The sequence below is a fragment of the Chanodichthys erythropterus genome, chromosome 21 (genome assembly GCF_024489055.1).
Source record: "Chanodichthys erythropterus isolate Z2021 chromosome 21, ASM2448905v1, whole genome shotgun sequence".
NCBI classification, from domain to species: domain Eukaryota; kingdom Metazoa; phylum Chordata; class Actinopteri; order Cypriniformes; family Xenocyprididae; genus Chanodichthys; species Chanodichthys erythropterus.
This window is the reverse complement of record NC_090241.1, coordinates 36,179,787-36,203,328: the sequence shown is the minus strand read 5'-3', so window position 1 is coordinate 36,203,328 and position 23,542 is coordinate 36,179,787. Positions and strand designations below refer to the sequence as shown.

At 35.1% G+C, this 23,542-nt stretch overlaps 1 protein-coding gene across 14 annotated transcripts in view; it reads left to right on the top strand.

The window, feature by feature from the left end:
- Window positions 1-23,542, top strand: part of tox2 (TOX high mobility group box family member 2) — a 187,821-nt gene that overhangs the window by 119,489 nt on the left and 44,790 nt on the right. For 10 of the 14 annotated variants that reach the window (XM_067373447.1, XM_067373448.1, XM_067373444.1 and 7 more), the window contains one exon: window positions 16,794-17,054. In XM_067373447.1, the coding sequence (XP_067229548.1) occupies window positions 16,794-17,054 (261 nt within the window). The remainder of the gene's footprint in view (window positions 1-16,793; window positions 17,055-23,542) is intronic. The other 4 variants (XM_067373449.1, XM_067373446.1, XM_067373458.1 and 1 more) reach the window with 1 other exon arrangement.

Sequence of the window (23,542 nt, the reverse complement as noted above, 5' to 3'; positions counted from 1 at the left end):
ATAAAATTAGCAAAAATCTAACCTTTCATTGAAGGAAAAGAATTGAAAGTGGGGGGGAAATAACATTATTAAATAAATGTTTTTCTCCAAAACACGTTGCCCACAATTATTAGCACCCTGTTATTCAATACTTTTTGCAACCTCCTTTTGCCAAGATAACAGCTCCGAGTCTTCTTCTATGACGCCTGATGAGTTTGGAGAACACCTGAGAAGAGATCAGAGATCATTCCTTCATGCAGAATCTCTCCAGATCCTTCAGATTCCCAGCTCCATGTTAGTGCTTCTTCTCTTCAGTTCACTCCACTCATTTTCTTTAGGGTTCAGGTCAGGGGACTGGGAAGGTCATGGCAGAAGCTTCATTTTGTGCTCAGTGACACATTTTTGTGCTGGTTTTGATGTTTGTTTTGGATCATTGTCCCAACGGATGATCTAACCACAGCCCATTATAAGATTTCTAGCAGAAGCGTCAGGTTTTGATTTTTTATCTGTTGGTATTTGATAGAATCCATGATATCATGTATCTGAACAAGATATCCAGGACCTCCAGCAGAAAAATAGGCCCACAACATTAAAGATCCAACAGTATATTTAACTGTGGGCATGGGGCACTTTTTATCCATGTGTGCACCAAACCCATCTGGTGGGTTTGCTGCCAAAAAGCTCTTTTTTAGTTTCATCTGACCGTAGAAGCCGGTCCCGTTTGAAGTTTCAGTCATGTCTGACAACTGAATATGCTGGAGATTGTTTCTGGATGAGAGCAGAGGATTTTTCTTGAAACCCTCCTGAACAACTTATGGGGATGTAGGTGCTGTTTGATCATTTTTTTTAGGTTTTCTGAGATTCAAGACTCAACTAATCTCTGCATTTCTCCAGCTGTGATCCTTAGAGAGTCTTTGGCCACTCAAACTTTCCTCCTCACCGTGCATTAGGACTGTTAAGACACACGTCCTCTTCCAGGCAGATTTGTAATATGTTTAGTTGATTGGAACTTCTTAATTATTGCCCTGTTAGTGGAAATGGGGATTTTCAATGCTTCAGCTATTTTCTTACAGCCACTTTCTATTTTGTGAAGCTCAACAATCTTTTGTTGCACATCAGAACTATATTCTTTGGTTTTACTCATTGTGATGAATGATTAAGGGAATTTGGCCTTTGTGTTTCCTCATGTTTATACTCCTGTGGAACAGGAAGTCCTGGCTGGACAATTTCATGTTCATGATCACCCCGGTGAGCTAAAAAAAAATGTAAATATGAATGCAAATATACTTCAGAGATATTTTACTCATAAAAAATTCTAGGGGTGCTAATAATTGTGGGCAACGTGTTTTGGAGAAAAACATTTATTTCTTAATGTTATTTTCCCCCACTTTCAATTCTTTTCCTTCAATGAAAGGTTAGATTTTTGCTAATTTTATGAATTAAAGATCAAAAGGATAAACAATGCAGATTTATTTTTAGAGTCATCTTTGATCATATTTATGAAGGGGTCTAATAATTCTGGCCACAACTGTACATTAGGCAGCAAGTGAAGCAGGAAAAATGGGCAAGCGTAAGGATTTGAGCGAGTTTGACAAGGGCCAAATCGTGATGGCTAGACGACTGGAGCATCTCCAGAACTGCAGCTCTTGTGGGATGTTCCCTGTCTGTGGTGGTCAGTATCTATCAAAAGTTGTCCAAGGAAGGAACAGTGGTGAACCGGTGACAGGGTCATGGGACTCATTGAAGGCTGGCCCGTGTGGTCCGATCCAACAGACGAGCTCCTGTAGCTCAAATTGCTCAAGAACTTAATGCTGTTCTGATAGAAAGGTGTCAGAATACACACATATTGGGCTGAATAGCTGCAGACCAGTCAGGGTGTCCATGCTGTCCCCTGTCACGTGAGCATCAGAACCGTCTCTTACCTGGGGAACACATGGCACCAGGATCCATATGGGAAGAAGGCAAGCCGGCGGAGGCAGTGTGATGCTTTGGGCAATGTTCTGCTGGGAAACCTTGGGTCCTGCCATCCATGTGGATGTTACTTTGACACGTACCACCTACCTAAGCATTGTTTCAGACCATGTACACCCTTTCATGGAAACGGTATTTCCTGGTGCCTGTGGCCTCTTTCAGGTTCAGGAATGGTTTGCGGAGCATAACGATGAGTTTGAGGTGTTGACTTGGCCTCCAAATTCCCCCGATCTCAATCCAGTCGAGCATCTGTGGGATGTGCTGAACAAACAAGTCGACGGGTCAGGGCTGATTTGGCAGCAAAATGGGGACAAACACAATATTAGGAAGGTGGTCATAATGTTATGCCTGATCGGTGTCTTCCTGACACATAAATATAGTGCATAATTTATATTAAATAATTAACAGCATACAAGTGTACAATGACATTAGAGTGAGTAAATAACGACAGAATTTCCTATGAACTATCCCTTTAAACGTGATCTCATTTTGAAAACACTGCCTCTGATTAGCATGCTAAGCCGTTCCTCCACCACTGTGTCAATTTACTCATCCTTTATCAGCTGAAGTTCATCTCAATGTGATAGCGCAGCTCAAATGTTAGTCTTTGCATTTGCATTCTTGGCTGAAGAAAGTAGCTGGGAAATGTCTCTAATGGACTCGCTGTTTGAGTATTCAGAAGACGTCGCGGTCAAGATTATAATCTCACAATTAGAGTAACAAGGTTTTATTGATTGCTTCCCGGAGCTTTGGTTGCCAAGTAGGCCTGTGATTAGAGAAAGCGGGCATGTGAGAGGAAAGACTGAGAAAACTCTTCCAGAGGAGCATTTGGCTGCAGATCTGAGACGTCAGAAGAGGGATTCTGAGGGTGACGAGGGCGTCGTGAAGATGAGGAATCGAGAACTGAGAAAGTTTTCATGTATACTGATCCAAAACTGAACTGTCAGGGCCAGGATTCACATAGGATTAAAACTAACTAAAGAACTGTAGATGTTTACAGAAGGACTATCATTGAGTCTTTCACACATTTCTTTCAGTATTGTTTTGGTGTCATTTATATATTATTATTATTATGCTATTTATTAGAGCTTCAATCAAGAGATTTGTTCAAAAAACACTGATTCATCCAGTAATGAAACAAGTTAAGTCTTAATGAGTGAGTCACTGAATCATTCATTCAAGAGATTAGTTCAAAAACACTGATTCATCCAGTAATGAAACAAGTGAAGTCTTAATGAGTGAGTCACTGAATCATTAATTCAAGAGATTCTTTCAAATTCACTGATTCATCCAGTATAGAAGCAAGTGAATTCTTTATTAGTGAGTCATTGAATCATTCACTCAAGAGATTTGTTAAAAAACACTGATTCATCCAGTAATGAAGCAAGTATGAGCGAGTCACTGAATCATTCATTCAAGAGATTAGTTCAAAAACACTGATTCATTCAGTAATGAAACAAGTGAAGTCTTAATGAGTGAGTCACTGAATCATTCATTCAAGAGATTCTTTCAAATTCACTGATTCATCCAGTAAAGAAGCAAGTGAATTCTTTATGAGTGAGTCATTGAATCATTCACTCAAGAGATTTGTTAAAAAACACTGATCCATCCAGTAATGACACAAGTGAAGTGTTTGTGATTGAATCATTGAATCATTCATTCAAGAGATTTGTTAAAAACACTGATTCATCCAGTAATGAAGCAAGTATGAGCGAGTCATTGAATCATTCATTCAAGAGATTCATTCAAAAATGTTGATTCATCTAGTAATAAAACAAGTGAAGTCTTAATGAGTGAGTCACTGAATCATTCATTCAAGAGATTCTTTCAAATTCACCGATTCATCCAGTAATGAAACAAGTGAAGTCTTAATGAGTGAGTCATTGAATCATTCACTCAAGAGATTTGTTAAAAAACACTGATCCATCCAGTAATGAAACAAGTGAAGTGTTTGTGAGTGAATCATTGAATCATTAATTCAGGAGATTTGTCCAAAAATGCTGATTCATCGAGTAATGAAACAAGTGAAGTCTTTATGAGTGAGTCATTAAAAATATATTTTTTTAAATAATTCATTCACATTCATTAAACATTTTAAACATTTGTTATTTTGTTTAGTTGTCTCTTCAGAATCGTGATCTCTGTTTGAAACTAAACAATTGTGATTCTAAATTTAGAATCGTGCAACTCTACTATATATAATACTTTATATACTATTATAGTTTGACAAACTTCTAAATGTTAGTCAATTCACGCACCAAACTTTGTTGTTATGCAGTTTTATATCCATTTACTCTATGAGAAGGAAGTCTCTGAAGCATTGGGATGATCATTAAACATGATATATATGTTATCATGAGACTAGTAGAATAAAATCACTTACTAACCTTGTCTGTGCAAGGTTATAATCTATATAACTCTCGTCATGATAATGTGATGTTGGCAAACCTGTTCACTTTCATGTGTTACCGTATATGCAAGGATACCAGACAGGGATGTAACGTAACGCAACTATCCCGTTTACATACAGTAGGGAAAAATGCATAACTGAAAGTGGCTAGAACAGAAATCATACTACTAATGAGAGGATTTAGACAACTTCAATGCACAAAAAGCACATTTTATGTACAGTTTAATTAATACAAGCTCTTATCTTACCTTGCCCCATACACTTTCTAAATGCATCACTGTACTGTAATTATTTTCTGTGGTAATTGACATCATATCACATGCTTGTTCCTTTATATGCAAATGACCTCTGTTCTGATTGACTAACTCTTAAACAGTCTAGATGGGCTGGTTAGAATATGTCTATGAATGTACAGTGAAAATATCAAGATCCCTTTAAAAGTCCAGTGCAGATAAGGGAGGTCTGTGTTTCCATGTGCGTCCGTGATTGAGTTTGCGCTGTACTGTGACTGGCTGTGATTGGGGATCTGGTGTCATTGGCTCGTTTGCACTGATTAAAGCATCTTTGTGCCGACTGTAAACTCCCGCCGTATGGAGGAGAAATGCATGTGTGTGTGTGTGTGTGTGTGTGTGTGTGTGTGTGTGTGCTGCTCTCCCTGCTGGTCCGAATTATGGCTGAGTACATTACTATGATTTACAACTTCCTCCTGCTGTTTAGATTGAAAAGAAAGAGAGAGAGTGAGGGAGAGAGAGAGAGTGCGATGGCCCGTCCGCCCTGCCCCCTCGCCCCGCTACCACCACACATCTTTTGTGAAATGAAAACAAAGCGCGAGCCTGCCAAAATATTTCTATAGTCGATTGCTGAGCAAGCAGAGAGTCTGTCAGAAAACAAAAGGCGAGAGAGATCACTGGACGGCCAGATTTGATGCCACAGCAAAACTCACATTCTCTCACAAACCGCCCTGAAAGTCTCTGATCATTGGCCGAATCTCATTAAACCCTCCAGAACATGTCCAGCTCATATTTCACCATGCCATTTATATTTTGCATAAAGACAATGAAGCCAATTTGAGGATCATTAGGATTTTTTTTGCATTGCATAACATTATTTTCATGCAATTAAGGACATTTAGCCTCAAACTCTCATTACTGTAATGCAATATTAGTTGCATTTTATTATTTGCATTCGGCATTGTTTTTTCCCTGTTGTTCGTGACCCATCAGAACAGACCAGTTCCATGCATTTTGGTAGTATTTGTGTAATGCTTTTACATTTTAAGGGGAAAATGCATTTTGCAGTTTTTTGCAATGCTGATTTAAATAAAAAATTTAATGAGATGCATTGCTGAAAAATGCAAAACATTTGAATGCATTAAAATAATGATCATTTGGTGGAAAATATGTTTGATTATCATGAAAATAATATCACACAATGCAAAAAGTCTGAACGTAGGCTTTATTCGCTTTATGCAAAATGTGATTCTTGCTTCTTTCTTTTAATTTTAGGGCTGAATTATGAGCTAGACGTGTGGTTTCATGAGATCCACCCCATCAGTCTTTGGCTGTTTGGAATATTTCTCTGACACCGAACTGTTAACAAATGTATCCGAGTGTTTATTCGAGTGTTGCCAAGTCCTCTGATATCCTTCATTTGTGCCGTGAGTGATAGTGATGGCAGTGAAAGCACTTTTGATTTCATCCTTGATATCATACAGTGAAAGCGTTTCACCGCTCACAGTGTTTAAAGCAGACAGATAAACATTTCCTCAACTGCTCATATCTTGCGTGCTTTTTGTTTATTCATTTTGCTCTACTTTACTAATTCCCCACACAACACTTTAGTCATTAGTTTTTCTTTCAGATTAAGATGAAACGTCACTGTAGCAACATTTTCCCTGTGCAAAACAAAAACGAAACTTTATTTGAAGGATGCCATGAAGCTTCTGTGATCTTGGTGTCTTTTGATGTGATTATTTAATGAGAAAACATTGCATTTTTTCCTTAAAAATGTCATTAACATCACCATTTTCAGCACAGAATGCTAAACAAATTAAATGAACCAATGAAGAACTTTAGATTAAGTTCAATATGAATCAGCATATTAAAATTATATATACATTAATAATAAAATATTCTCTTTTAAGGCTGCATTTGTTTGATAAAAAATGCAGTAAAAATTTGAAATATTATTTCAATTTAAAATGTCAATGTCAATATACAGTAAAGTGTAATTTATTCCTGTGATCAAAGCTGAATTTTCAGCATCATTACTCCAGTCTTCAGTGTCACATGATCCTTCAGAAATCATTCTAATATGATGATTTGCTGCTCAAGAAACATTTATGATTATTATCAATGTTGAAAACGGTTGCGCTGCTTCAGATTTTTGTGGAAACCGTTATACATTTTATTTTTCAGGATTCTTTGATGAATAGAAAGAACAACATTTATTTGAAATGGAATCTTTTTCAACATTATAAACATCTTTACTGTCACTTTTAATGCGTCCTCACGTGACAACATCTGAAGATAACTGCAATCCTTTGCTGTTATAAACTGAGAAACATTCTGGCTGTGCCTGAGACCACGTTGCTAAAGTGACTTTTGTATTGTCAGACTGCTGACTTGACCTGAAATGTTGTTGAGATGGCAGATAAAACTGTAAAGAGTGATTTTTTTGATCCTGACTTTGGGTAAAACGGGGTGTCTTAAAAGCATGATGTTGTTCCATACCTTCTTGAATGATACTAAAACAACACTGCCTTAAAATACTCTCTAGGTAGTCAGCTCACTAGGTTTTGATTTGATTAGCAATTAATGATCCCTTATAAACTCCTCATGAACCCAGTTTATCACGTGCCATATGCAGTTAGTCACATAAAAACATAAAAACACGTCACATATATATTTCAATTCCGTTTCGTCTGAATATCTGCCTGATGTCACGTCACGAAGCAGCTTCGTGGCTGTGACCTGTTTGTTCATCATTAGTTTGATTCCCCTCCGCTCTCGTTCTGTCTCTAACGTTCACGTTGTGTTTCTCTTCCAGTCCAGTGTGCAGTAATAATGACCTGAGATTTCCCAGAATTCTCATAATGCTCAAATGGAGTGCAATGACAGAGCGTGAATGTGTCATTCGCTTTTTCACCATGATTGAATCATCTTAATATTTATAGCTGTTATATGAATCATATCAGTATTTTTTTGATATTGACAAAGACACAGAATAAACATATATATATATATGTTTCTGTTTTCATCTATTGATCCTTCCTGTCGACTCATTATACTTCACACCTCATAAAACACTGAAAAATGATGCAACATCAAAGTTAAGTGAACACAAGCTGTCAATCAATCCGACGAGACCGACGTGACAGGAAGATGAGAACATTTCCCTGTGAAATGTTGGACAAATGTTGGGTGTCATAATGTTTAGTTACAGGTAGGCGAGTCATTTCTGCACTACTAGTGGCAACAAATGGAACTACAAAAACATTGACGTGATACAGAAGCCCAGAGAGGTCAATCATGCGTTGTTATTCTGCCTTGTTTTCTGGAATTCTGGCGGGAAAAAATGGAAAAAAACTTTTTAATGCTCTCTTCTGCTCTCCATGGCTGTATTTATTTGATCAAAAATACAGTAAAAATTGTGAAATATTATTATGATTCAAAATAGCTGTTTTCTATGTGAATATATTGTAAAATGTAATTTATATCTGTGATCAAAGCTGAATTTTCAGCATCATTACTCCAGTCTTCAGTGTCACATGATCCTTCAGAAATCATTCTAATATGATGATTTGCTGCTCAAGAAACATTTCTGATTATTATCAGTGGTGAAAAAGTAAATGGAAAGCTCAAAAGAACAGTTTTTTTCTTGATCAATTCATTATGGAAGCTTATTTCCACCACTAAAAATTACATAAAAAAAAAATAAAAAATTAAACACAATTCTGACTTTTTTTCTCCGAATTTCGAGATTTAAACTCACAATTGTGTGATATAAAGTCAGAATTGCGTAATATAAAGTTAGACTTTATTGACTTTTTTCTCGTTTTTTTAATACACAGTTCTAGCTTTATAACATGCAATTCTGACTTTTTTCTTAGAACATGCAAGATATAAACTCACAATTGCTAGTTATAAAGTCAGAATTGCGAGAACTCACAATTCTGAGAAAAAAATGTCTTTACCTCTCAATTGGACATTATAACACAATTTTCTAGTTTAAATCTCATAATTCTGAGGAAAAAAAAGTCAGAATTGCGAGTTTATATCACAATTCTGACTTTATATCTTGCAATTCTGAGAAAAAAAAAGTCAGAATTGTGAGATATAACTTGCAATTACAAGAAAAATGTCAGAATTGTGAGATAAAAAGTCACAATTACCTTTTTTATTTCATGGCAGAAACAAGCTTCCATAATTCAATGCAAAAGTATTAATTTCATAAAGAAAAATCGTTCTTACGGCAAATGTATCTTTTTTTCTTAATGCATGTTTTTGGTCTTATTGTGCATGTTTCAAAACAAAAATTGTATGTTTTGTTTCATTTCAATAGTATTAACTATAAGAATAAGAGCGATGATCAAAATCAGAAGTGTCTGCAAAGCAGCATATGACATATAACATGAAAAATGTGTTTCCGCAGACTTTTTAATTAAAACATTGAGTCGATTGCAATCGGTTTACAATGCACAGCTGGCAGAAAATAACATGCTAGTCGCCATGACAACCACTCTGATGCTTATATTGCCTGTCCTATTGTGGTGTTTTGTTTGCATTGGCATGTTACAGAACTGAGTACAGAACTCCATAAAGTATTTGCTTTTTTTTAATGAAGCGCTTCTCCATTCCCAGTCGTAACGGTTAGTCCAGGTGTTGTGTTACAGTAATGCGACTCCTCTTTGTGTGACCCAGACTGATATGATACTGTTGTGAACGGTGTGTGTTCATACATACACCTATAGGAGATGCCGACACTGAGGTACAAAAGAAAGTGGGGCTAGACATTTCCTTCAAGTGCTATTGAACTGTAGAAAATCGACTAGGTCCAACTCGGTTGATGAGAATGTAAAGATTTCTGGATATTTCAGACTGTAAATTGGCGCTTGAGCATATGGTGTTTGAGTGAACACATTGAAGGTTAAATGTTTCGCCTCGTCCACATGCTCTCCGAATAATGTAGACTGGAGCAGATGGTATGTAGGCTGCACATTCACTTTATTTATGGGTGAATAAGACTGTGTGTGTGACTGTTGCAATTAGCTTCCATTTAGACGGATATTTATTAATTATCTCTAGCTGCAGACGCCCATAATCCAATCCACTGTCGTGGAAGCTGCAGCTTTGTACATGCGCACATATAGACACACATAAATAAAGCTCATGATGATTATATCTTTGCATTTTCTGGAGGAAATGTGAGTGGGGCCCATGCAAAATTGCTGTTTGGTTGCTGGATGATTGACAGGACCGTTGCTAGGGTGGTTTCTCAAGTGATTTTTTACTTCAGTTGGCAAACGCTGCAACTATTACAAGCTTAAATAACATTTTACATTTTTAGAATTAAAAATGCATGCATTTATATTCATTATTCACTGCATTTTTACCTTTGAATTTGCCCCCATAAGGAGGTTTTGTCATTTTCAGCTCACTTCTGGGAACGATTGTGTGTCACTACGTGTGTCTGGTCTTTGGGTAATTTATGATGGTGCTGCTGTCCGTCAGCCAAATAAAAACAGATGACGCTCCAAAAACATCGTCTTTGATAAAGCCACCCATCCACACACACACACACACAGAGTGAATGGGAATCAGATAAATGTCTTTCTTTGTCTGTCGTTCGGTGGGTTTGTGGGGGGATGTGTTTTAGGTTAGATCACTCATGCATCCATCACTGCATGTCGCTGGAGGTCTACAGAAAAATGCTTATTAGAAAAATCTGTCATTATGCTTTTAAACACACAAGCACATTACATTTGCCTCGCCAAACAAGAAACTTCCAGAGTTTTATTATTTGCACTTGAGTAAGTGTTCCTCCGAGACATTCTACTAATTCAGAAATATTATTTTACGTAACAGCAGGTTAAGCTGTGCAGCTTATTTGAGTTTTAATAAATGTGAATATTAATATAACATTCAAAGCACTCCATCATGTCTCTGCAGAAAGTTTTCCTGCTGTATGCTCTGCTTTAAGATACCTGAAATGCTGAAACGGAGAGTTCGTCTTGCTGATTTAAGTGATCAGATGCATGAGTTTCAATAAAGCATGAAAAAATCCCACATTGAAGGAGGAACCCGAGCCATATCTAGATGCACTTCAGAGTCGTGAAGTTGGGTTTTGCACATGCAAACACTCAGATTTTCATGTAAAAGTGGAAATATAATGGTCTTAATAAGCCAGATCGAAATAGATTTATGTCTGAATGGCATCTGTTGTGTTAAGACTGAAGCTCGCACGCTCATATGGTTGGATTTCTAATCAGCCCAACAGCGTACAATGGCTTTAAATCGATGCCAGAGATAGTTGGACGCCTTCCCAACCTGAGAAAAAAACTCTTCTTTTCATTATTCCATCATTTACACCAACTATCCGTTCATCTGTTTATGAAAACAGAAGGCGTTCGGTTTGTGTGCGTTTGCATACGATCACGTGTGCAAATGTGTGCGTTTGAGTCGACTTTCCAGCAAATGTTTTGAGCGTCGTAAATATTCCCAAGAATTTGATAGTGTTGCTTTCAAAGTGGCGTCCCCTCTTCAGTTAATGAAAGCTACAAATTGAAACCCTCAAACTCAATGCAAACGCCATCTTGCATCCAAATTGAGTTCTAATATCCTTGAAAATTGGATGGAGAGATTGAGGAGGAGCAGAAAATGAAAAAAGTGGCAAACAAAGAGGGGAAAAAACATTTGTCTTATTACCAAACTGTTGCGATGAATCTTTGAAGAGCAGCTTCTACATGCATTAAATGTGTAATACATATAATCACATCCTGAAGTGAGGCGGATGAATTATGTATTTTTCCCGAACCATTCGACATGGCACAACCTTGGGATTTACATTTTATCGTCAAGGACGTTCTGCTACTTTTGACAAACGTCCCGTCCTTTCCTGGTTTCACCACAAAACATCCACTGAGTCCATTGTTAGCATTTATCCTTAAAATCAGCATGACGTGGACGGATTTGATGAGCGCTGCCTTTCATGCGCAGGAGAGGTGTGATGAGTCAGCCGCTCTGAATGGAGCTTCAGGTAATGGAGTTTCATCTGCAGATCTCATCACATTTCAGCAAATTCCACATTTAAAATAGTGCATCTGCTAAAACATCATCTGGCATCTGCTCACGGCGATTTCTTTACAATAATGTACCATGGTGCCATGTCCAAAGTACCGTATGATGCTTTTTTAAGTGTATGAATATGGTAGACTTACAAAAAAAAGTTCCAGAAAGTTCCATGGTGCTGCTGTGGGATTTCGGACATGCATTGTGATATTAACGTGGTAATTTAGGCATTTACCATGGTGCTTTTGTGGTGTTTTGGGCGTGCACCACCGTATTATTCTAGATGTGTACCATAGTTCTACCATGGTATTTTAAACATGCACCACAGTATTATCCTTTATACATGTATAATGGTATTACCATAGTATTTTGGATGTATACCATGCTATTAGTGTGGTATTTTGGACATGTAAAATGCTATTACCATATTATTTTAGAGTGCACAATGGCACTATCATGGTATTTTACATGTGCACCATGGTATATTTTTGGATTTGTACCATAGTACTACCATGGTATTTTAAACATGTACCACAGTATTATCCTTTAGACATGTATAGACATTGTATTTTGGATGTATACCACAGTATTACTGTGGTATTTTGGACATGTACAATGATATTTCTATAGTATTTTAGAATGCACCATGGCTCTATCATGGTATTTTGGACATGTTTGTTTACTGCGGTATTACTGTGGGATTTCTGCAATTTACCATGATAATACCATGATATTTTGGACCTGGACCATAATACTGTGGCATTTTGAATGTGTACCATAGTATTACATTGGTATTTTAGACATGTAAAATGGTATTACCATGGTATTTTTGATGGTTACAATGGTATTACCATGCTATTTTGACATTTACTTCTTCATGCAAGTTTGTACAATAGTATTACCATAGTATTTTTGATTTTACAATGGTATTACTGTGGTATTTTGACATTCACCATGGTACTACCATATTATTTGGGACGTATACCATGAAAAAACAATGATATTTTGGACTGTGGCATTTTAGATGTGTACCATGGTTTTACCATAGTATTTTAGATGTGGACCATGCTATTACTGTAGTATTTTGGACATATGTATAGTGCTACAGTAGTGTATTGTGTAACATTGTATTTTGGTATTTTTGCACATAGACGTAGAAGTATCATGTAAATACATCAGTACTGCAGTATATTTTAAAGTACCAATTGCTGTACCATGGTACGGCCACAGTATGTTCTAAGGTGTACCACGGTATATATCAGTGTACCACAATATTACAATCCGAGTGGTTTTGTTACAAGGTATTATTTCTGTTTCCAGTTTTTACTATGGTACTGCAGTGTTTGTATCTGCTGACACTGACCGAGGTTCATCTCATCTCATGTTTAAAGAGGTGAATGTGTAATCGTACTGTCGGAGAATTCTCCTGAGGACCCGACGACAGTCTCTCTTCACACAATAGCCGCTCTCCCCACTGTTTACAACACACAATTTAGTTTCCTTCCAACAATTATGAGGGAAATTGAATCTCAGGAAATGTTCATTTTCACATCCATTAGAGCGGACAATAACAGGGGAGGCCCTGAAGCCTACAAAGACATCTGTCTTCAAAGGGCTGCAGAACTATATGGAAGATTAATATCCAGCCAGAGCAAATCACATCGCAGGACGTTTACTGTAGGAATAGCGCGACCTCGGATGAGTTACGCTGAATATCTGCTCATCTTTGAGCCAGTATGAGATCTCTTTCTTATCCAGGTTGTATCTTCAACCAAAAAATGAGAACAAATAATCAGTCAGATTGTTCTCCTCAGAATAAGACTGTAATGTGAGGTACTTTTCCTCAGGATTTTATGGAGAAACATCTGATTCTTGCATGAAGCAGAAATGAGAACTCCATTAACCCTGTAAAGCCTGACTGTCATTTTTGAGTCATCATGCTTTTGTGGCTCATTTAGTATGATATATATGGAACTCAAACTCGAGGAGGAAAAAACAGCAGATCAGAAATATGCAATTTGGTGCAGATGCTGATATTTATATGGACAGAAAGATGAAATTCTGATGCTGATAATGTAAATCAATGAGATCTTTAGATGAGAACAGTATATCACAGACTACTGACATAAAATACATCTAAATATTAATATCTGCCAATAATATGTCTTGGTAAGATTATATGATCAAATCTCTGTAGTTTTAAAACATACAATGCAATGCAAACAATGATTGAGAGAGGAACAAATAAACCTTCCTCAAAAGCCTGATGATCATATTTGATACTTAGGATTTTTCCTAATAATGATGTATGGATAATTATGGAAGCTTGATTCTACCACTAAATAAAAAAAAAAATAAAAAAAGGTAATTGCGATATTTTATCTCACAATGCTGACTTTATAACTCACAATTCTGACTTTATAACTCACAATTCTGACTTTATAACTCACAATTCCGACTTTATATCACACAATTCTGACTTTATAACTCACAATTCTGACTTTATAACTCACAATTCCGACTTTATATCACACAATTCTGACTTTATAACTCACAATTCCGACTTTATATCACACAATTCCGACTTTAAATCATGTAATTCCGACTTTATAATTCACAGTTCTGACTTTATAACTCACAATTCCGACTTTATATCACACAATTCTGACTTTATATCACACAATTCTGACTTTATAACTCACAATTCTGACTTTATATCTTGCAATTCTGACTTTATAACTCACAATTCTGACTTTATAACTCACAATTCTGACTTTATATCTTGCAATTCTGACTTTATAACTCACAATTCTGACTTTATAACTCACAATTCTGACTTTATAACTCACAATTCCGACTTTATATCACACAATTCTGACTTTATAACTCACAATTCTGACTTTATAACTCACAATTCCGACTTTATATCACACAATTCTGACTTTATAACTCACAATTCCGACTTTATATCACACAATTCCGACTTTAAATCATGTAATTCCGACTTTATAATTCACAGTTCTGACTTTATAATTCACAATTCCGACTTTATATCATGCAATTCCGACTTTGTCAAGCAATTCCGACTTTATAATTCACAATTCCGACTTTGTCAAGCAATTCCGACTTTATAATTCACAATTCCAACTTTATAATTCACAATTCTGACTTTATATCATGCAATTCCGACTTTGTCACGCAATTCTGACTTTATATCTCGCAATTTCAACTTTATATCACACATTTCCAACTTTATATCACACAATTCTGACTTTATATCACACAATTCTGACTTTATATCTTGCAAATCCGACTTTAAATCACGCAATTCCGACTTTAAATCACACAATTCCGACTTTATATCACACAATTCTGACTTTATATCACACAATTCTGACTTTATATCACACAATTCTGACTTTATATCACACAATTCCGACTTTATATCTTGCAAATCCGACTTTAAATCACGCAATTCCGACTTTAAATCACGCAATTCCGACTTTAAATCACGCAATTCCGACTTTATATTATGCAATTCCGACTTTAAATCACGCAATTCTGACTTTATATCTTACAATTCCAACTTTATATCTTGCAATTCCGACTTTGTCATGAAATTCCGACTTTATAACTCACAATTCCGACTTTAAATCACGCAATTCCGACTTTATTATTCACAATTCCGACTTTCTAACTTACAATTCCGACTTAATATCATGCAATTCCGACTTTAAATCACGCAATTCCAACTTTATATCTCGCAATTCTGAGAAAAAAGAGTTATTCTGGCGTTTACTTGTTAAAAATCCAGGTTTTTCAGCACAGTTTTTATCATGTTGATCATTTAAAGGCCTTGGAAATTCATGAATCAAACAAGATCCAGTAGCTTTAAGTCTGTAAGGAATGAATATGTTCTTCTGAGTGAGTTAGTCTCTTTCTTAAAATATCGTTTAGCGTTTTATCCTTGTGGAGACGCTCGGCGGATGATATATTTAGGAGAACTTTGTGATTTGAGTAATGCAGCACGGCAAGGTGAACTCTGAGGTCCCACAATCCTTGTCTCTCTCCTCTTCCATGGCCGCGTATTTGCTAAAAGTATTTGTTTGCAAGATAAATGGCCGTTCTCCAGGCGAAGATGACAGGCAACACAAAGATGATATTGAATTGATTTCTGAAATGTTGCAGAACTGACTGTTTGATGTATACGGGCAGACATGAATCATAAAAATTCTATTAAAAAAGCTCTTGAATGGTTGACAGCGGAATATTATTTCTGATGATTAATTTGACTCAGTCATTATGGACGGGGCTCCAGTCAGATCGCCTCCTACAAAATTGCTTTTCATTCCCTCTTGAATACCCCGGCAAGCTCTCTCTCTCTCTCCCTTTCCTTTTTCCTGAATCTAACATTGCATACTTCCTCTGTCAGGTCCAAAGTTAGATTGACGCGGCTGATGAGAGGCACGAGCATCGATACGGACGCCGTGGCAACGAGAAAAAACACGAGAGCCAATCGCAAACTTTAGTGCTATGAAAACATGATCTGTGCTTCCAAATGCTGATTGTGATAATGCCGTATTTCCAGCAACTTTCCATGATTCCAAAGCCAGATCGTAAGCTGCCAACTTATACGCGTCCAAAAAAGTGATTCTTACTTGTTTAACTGCATAATATTTATATAATTGTGTTTATGCCTCTCTTCACAAAGTAATTAGGCAAGCTTTATGTCTACTGTTGCTCATACTTACAGAAGGGTTTGGGATTGATCAGACTTTTTTAAATTGGTTTTATTTTATTTAATGAATTGTATTTAGAATGTGCATTTTTATTTTAATTTTTATATATTTTTTTTGTTTTATTTTATTTGAACATCAGTTGTATTTTTATTTTATTTTATGTTGTTTTTTATCGTATTTGAAAACAAGTTGTCATTTTATTATATTTTGTTTTATTTGAATAGTAAAATAAAACGTTAAATTTTTATTTTATTTATTTGAATGTAAGTTTTACTATTTTATTTTATTTTTTTTTATTTTTTTTTTTTATTTATTTATTATTTTTTTATTTTATTCTCTGGCAACCAAACGCCATTTACATTATCTTCAAAGGAAGATTGAATGATTCTCTCTGTTTTCCCGCAGCAGAATTACTCAGGACAGGGAGGGGGCAGCGGGAACGGTGGAGGGGGGGGAGACGAGGACTACGAGATCCCCCCTATAACCCCCCCGAATCACCCCGAGCCACCCCTGCTGCACCTGATGGACCCCGAGTCCAGCTACCTGTGTCACTCCATCCCTCACAACGGCCTGATCAACCCGTACTCCTACCCCGAGCTGCCCGCCCTCATGATGTCCAACATGCTCGCCCAGGACGGACACCTGCTGTCCAGCCAAATGCCCTCGGTGAGTCCCTAGTGCGCTGCCTACATAGACATTGTTAGGCGTCATAGGTGCGCTCCTGACGCACAAGCTGTTCCAAACTAAATACATGGCTTTATAAAAATAGCAGCTTTACATTTATCCTTTGTAGATCAGGCAATCCCATAATGCACTGCAATGAGATCTAGGTCTAGGATGGCATATGAAGTCAAATGAAGTGTCTATTTATGAATATTTTTTTATTCAGTACTGAAAATTATCAATAAAAATAGGTCAGTTTAATTGCAATTTTGTGTGTGCATTATGCATTTTTGTTTCTTAGCATAACAAAAGCATTGTTTGGTATTAGTGTGTGTCTATTTTCTAGTCAAGAACTCTCTATTAACTTAAACTGGCCAGCAATATTTCCAAAACTGTTTGTCAAGCTCAAATTTATCATGTATCATAAATTTTACTTTAAATTTTAGCTCAGTTCTTATACATAATTATTAATATTTATAAAAATATGTATTTTGTATGTATTAAATATATATATTCAAAATATGTATTAAATATTTAATATACGTAATATTTAATAAATAATACATAAAACCAATACTTTATTAATAATTATATATAAATATAAAATATAAATATGAAATATTAATATATATATATATATATATATATATATATATATATATATATATATATATATATATATATATAAAATATTTAAGAAATAATAAATAAATGAAAATATGTACATAAATATTAATAAATTTAATTAATTACTTAATAAATTATTATTTTTAATAACAATTATTTTATTATTTTATAAATACATATTATATATAAACAGTAGAATCATCAGATGGCAATATGCATATGTAAATAATATGCAGATGAGGTTTTGCATAATTAAAAAGGCATGTAAGCTCCATATTTGGTATTCAGGAGAGAATTGGGTGAAGAGTTAAGCTTGTGTGTCTTCAGTTTGCTGTGATTTATGAATCTGTACAGTTGTATAAATCACTTAACTTTTATGTGTATGCATAGTTTCAGCTGATGTCTTTACCAGTAATGTGATTGGCTGTTTTAGTTGAGTGGCAGGAGTGTCGTGACTCGTCCTCATACGGTCTCTGCTCGAGTGTCACAGAATGAATAGATGAATTAAGCGATCGCTGCTTTTGACCCACAAACTGATCATCAAACACTCTGTTTCCCTCACGACTAACTGACCACATCAGGCCTTTGTCTCTGCTAACCATTCCCTAATTGCATTGTAAGACCGAGAGATGATGTAGACGCATCAGTCGCTGTCAGTCAGCAGTGCCACAGAGGGTTTGTGGGTAAATTCATCAGTGGCGTTTCTCTCTGTCAGTGGCTTCTTTGTTTGTCCATTACGCACTGCTCCTCCTCCTGCTCATATCCAGAGCTCATTACTTGGTGTTTTGTTGCTTAACACAGACTCTGAGGGCTATAAAGAAATATCAGGAGTGTCGTCAAATCTGCCATCTGTGGAAACTCCCTAATAAAGCCATGAAATCTACGGAACAGCTCAGAAACGCTGGGAAACAACACTGGAATTCTCATTCTTTAAGAGTGCAAAATAGAATTATAGTTCACTATAATCTTATTTCTTGCTAGTGGTTTTGGAACTAAAACTATGAAAAATTCTTTACATTAATTTAAATAAAATGGAAATATAAAATAATATAATAAATCGAAATATAATATAAAAATATAATATAATATAATATAATATAATATAATATAATATAATATAATATAATATAATATAATATAATATAATATAATATAATATAATATAATATAATATAATATAATATAATATAATGTAATATAATATAATATAATATAATATAATATATAAAAAATGGAAATATAATCTAATGGAATATAATATAATATAATATATAAAAATATATAATATAATATAATATAATATAATATAATATAATATAATATAATATAATATAATATAATAATTTAATATCAATAAAAATAGGTCCAATTAATTCAATTGTGTATGCACTATTATGTTATATTATATTATATTATATTATATTATATTATATTATATTATATTATATTATATTATATTATATTATATTATATTAGATTAGATTAGATTAGATTATAATTTTCATTTATTTATTTATTTATTAAGTGAAAACATAAACATAAAAAACTTAAAACTAGATAAAGAATATTATAATATAAATAAAAGAATAAATGAAATAAGTTGATGTCTTGCTAAAATCAATAAAACTAAAACTGAAATAAAATAAAGCTAAATAATAAGAAAAATAAAACATTTAACAAAATGAAAATGAAAACTATGAATAAATGAAAACTATGAATAAATATTATAAGAGTACATAATACTAAAATATATTTTTGAGAGATTAAACAAAACACAGTATCTTCTTTTATATAACAGGGCTTTAAATAACATTTCTGCCTCTTGAACTCAGTTTGAAACTGGAATGGGATGCAGTAACAGGGCAGAGTTTGAACTCAGCTCAACTCCATCACGGTTCCTGGTCATTCTTCTAATGGCTCTCTACAAAAGAAGCCACTTAAAATGGACATCAGGGACCAGCACAAAATGGATGACAGACGTTCTGCAGCCGTATGAATCTATGCATGCAATTTCTTTAGCTACCACAATGCATTAAATCAACCATTCTTTCATTTCGAGATCTCATTTCTTTATTGACACCCATCGAGCGGGTGAATATAGAGTGTGCTAGTCAATAAATCTCCACTAAATGACACCAGCATGATGGACTGCCATTTTATTCCCATTTCTTTCTCAAGCAAACTTCTTTACCCATGTAGCGGTTATGTTCAGTACTATTTGTGCACTAAATTTCAGGTTGTTTCTGGTTGAGGCGTTCGTGTTTTGCGATGGTAAAACCAATCATTTTTTGAAAAGCTTTGCTCTATGAGTGGTATAAACAGGAGATATGTTTTGTGCTCTGTTCATTGTGATGCTGATAACATTTCATGCTTTACATTGACCTTTTATGACCTTTGCCTTCATCTGAGTTTGGTGAAATGAAATTTTAGAACACTGATTTCGCCTTGATGGCATTGAAACACTCAACTGGTTGCGTTCTCAGTCTTGCCACAAGAGGCTCTATAGCAGAATTTCACATAAAACAAAGCTTTTCGAAGCTTTGAATCAATTGCTTTTGAAGCAATTGCGAATCAATTGTTTCAAACCAGTGATTCCGAGCGTGTATCAAACTGCCAAAGTCACATGATTTCAGTAAATTTCAGAGGCTTTGTTATAACCGCTTCAAAACCTTTCGAAAATTCAAAATGATTCAACTGTTTATAAATGATTCAAAACGAATCAAAATGCCTCACTCTCAAAACATGCATAAAAACACCTTTTACAAACCAATTTCAAATGATTTATTGAAAGTGTGATCTATTAAATGCAATTAATAGCATTAAATATGACGTGTCCATATAACATGTGTTATTTGGGGCTTGTGTTGTTTGTTTTATGGCCAATAAGAGATTATTATGTTTTTACATATACAAATGTGTCATTAAAGTTGTTTACAAATGTATAAGACAGATCTGATAGACACAGGTTCATGGGTTTACATAGATCAGTTATATAATAAGCTTTGTTTACTGAAATCTTGTGGTTTTGGCAGTTTGATACATAATATTGATACCGAATCACTGGTTCGAATCAAATGATTCACAAAGGTTTCAAAGCTTCACAAAGCGGTGTTTCGAACTGGAATACAGCAATTCTGTTGGTGATTTTAGAAAAACAGCAAACAAAAATATGTTCTAAGAATGTTTCCATTAAGTTATAAAATTGTTATTTCTGAATGTTCTCTGATTTCACCTCGTTTGGTAGATCGATGGCATTGAAATACTCTACTGGTTGCATTCTCAGTCTTGCCACAAGAGGCGCTATAGCAGAATTTTGCATTAAAAGAACGCTTTTTGAAGCTTTGAATAAATTGAACCACTTTCTTCATGAAGCTTTGAAGTCTTTGCAAATCAATTGTTTCAAACCAGTGATTTGGAGCATGTATCAAACTCCCAAAGTCACATGATTTCAGTATATAATGCTATGTTGCATTATAACGCTTCAAAACATTTCAAAATGATTCAACTGTTATAAATGATTCAGAACGATTCAAAATGCCATTCTCTGCCCATGCATTATAACACCTTCATACAAACCAATTGCAAATGTTTTAGTAAAAGTGTGATCTATTAAATGCAATTAACAAATCTAATAACATTAAATATGAAGTGTCCGTATAATATTTACCAATAAAAACTGGTATCATTGGTATCACAGTGCTATTTTCTTAAATTGTAGGGCTTGTTTTGTGGAGAGCTTGGTTAATCAGGCCAATAAGCAACTAAAACTTTATATTTTACACAAACATGTGTCATTAAAGTTGTTTACAAATGTATAAAACATGTCTTTAGTGAAGTAACGAAGCCTCGTTTACTGAAATCTTGTGGTTTTGGCAGTTTGATACGTGCTCCGAATCACTGGTTTGAATCAAATGATTCGCAAAGGTTTCAAAGCTTCACAAAGCAGCGTTTCGACTGTAAGTTTGGGCGGGACTATTTGTTTCTCCAACCAATTGGAAAACAGTCAGTTTTTTATTTTTTTTATTTTTTTTTTTACAATTCTATTGATGACTCTAGAAAAGCAGCAAACAAAAATATGTTCTAAGAATGTTTTTCTACATTCCCATGAAGTTATAAAATTTCTGAATGTTCAAAACATCTACATCGGTTAAGCGAACGTTAAGGGAACATTCCATTTGATCATTTTGCACACATTATGGAAATGTTACTTTTGAACATGAACATTCTAAAACAAGCATTCTCAAACAATTAGTAACATTTAAACTAAAATGTATCAGAAAAAAAAAAAAAACACCAGATAACTTTGAGCGAACATTCTATTAACGTTACTGGAAGAACATTTGTTTGTTACTTTCTAGAACTAAAGTTCCCTGTTAGATGGAAATAACCTTAATGCACAATTGAAAAGCACTTATTTTTGCATACTCAGAATGTGTTTCTTTCCTCCCATAGTGTACAATTAAATCGAACAGCCAAGAACCCAACAATGTAGTGTGCTGTTGAGTGTTTACATCTGCAAAATTCAATGCAAACAAGACTAGTCCATTTTGGTCGGTCTTGTTGCGGTGTTGTTTATTGGACATGTAGCTGCGGTTTTGTTCGGGCTTTATCGCAAACAGAAGCCTTTGCTGATGAAATGAATCTCTGCCATCAGGGGGTCAGTGCATATATTCTGTCTCCAGAAGAGAAGAGAAGAGAAGCCATTAGGTTTCATCTTCCGTCTTGAGTAGAGCGAGCTGGAGAGATCTTTTTTCATTAGAGCGGTGCGGCGAGAGAGAGAGACTGTCAGAGAAAAGAGATGGAGAGAGATGGGCTGGAGGGGCAGAAAGAGTGATAGAGGAACGACGAGGAAGACGGGAGGAGTAAAAAGAGGTTGAGTGACTGAACACGGCACCGGGATAAAAGGAAAACTGCTTTGAATGGAATGTCATCAGTACTAAGAGCTTTTTAAAGTATATCAAACAATTTAGATGGAGCGCTGCTGCGTGGACACAACTTCCATCTTCATAACTGCAGATGAAGAACAAATATCAGTACAGTTAATGCATGATAATTCAGGGCATCTTAACTCCATAAACAAACTAACCAAAGAGGTACAATGGGAAAAAACGGGTGTAGAGACAATTTTCACTCAGAAATTGCTTGTAAATTTCACAATTCATTAAAAACAAATGGCAAGTAACACACTGAATTAAAAAAGTAGTATTTACTCCAGTAATTTAACATCTGTGATGTTCTAGCATTGATGTTATTAATCTAACCAGGCCACTTTACAAATATCATGTCTTCGAGCAAAACTAACATGGATATCAAAGTTAAAAATGTATGATTTGAGCTGCTGAGCAGATGTGGATTTTGTATGCAACATGCTTCATTAATGAAATGTCACATTTCAATGAAATTTCAAGGGCAATCAAGTGAGTAAAGAAAATGTCATTAGCAAGAGGATCATTTGCAATAGCATACATTTACCACATCAGTCTGAAGCGTGTGTCCTTCAGTACAAGTGTTTTGTTGGGCGATTTATGTATGTTGTATAATACAGAATAATATAGTCTACATTTGATGTTTTAGTGGGGTTTTTTCTCCATGAATTCAAACTGGAATGTGTTTACTCGTTAATGAGTGCTGTGAAGTCAATGCAGTCTACATCGGAGAAAACAAAAGCATTAATCGGCATCAGTTATATAGTCACTTTCAGTTTACACAGTTTTCGGCGTTTAACGGCGTTTTGGAGGCCTTAAAACACAAGTTTTTGAAAACAGGTTTCAAAGTGCAAGTTTTTGAAAACTATCGTCTCCATGTAATGCGCATGCGTGTTACATGTTCAGTCTATAGGCGTTTCGTGTTTCTTTACTAAGTGA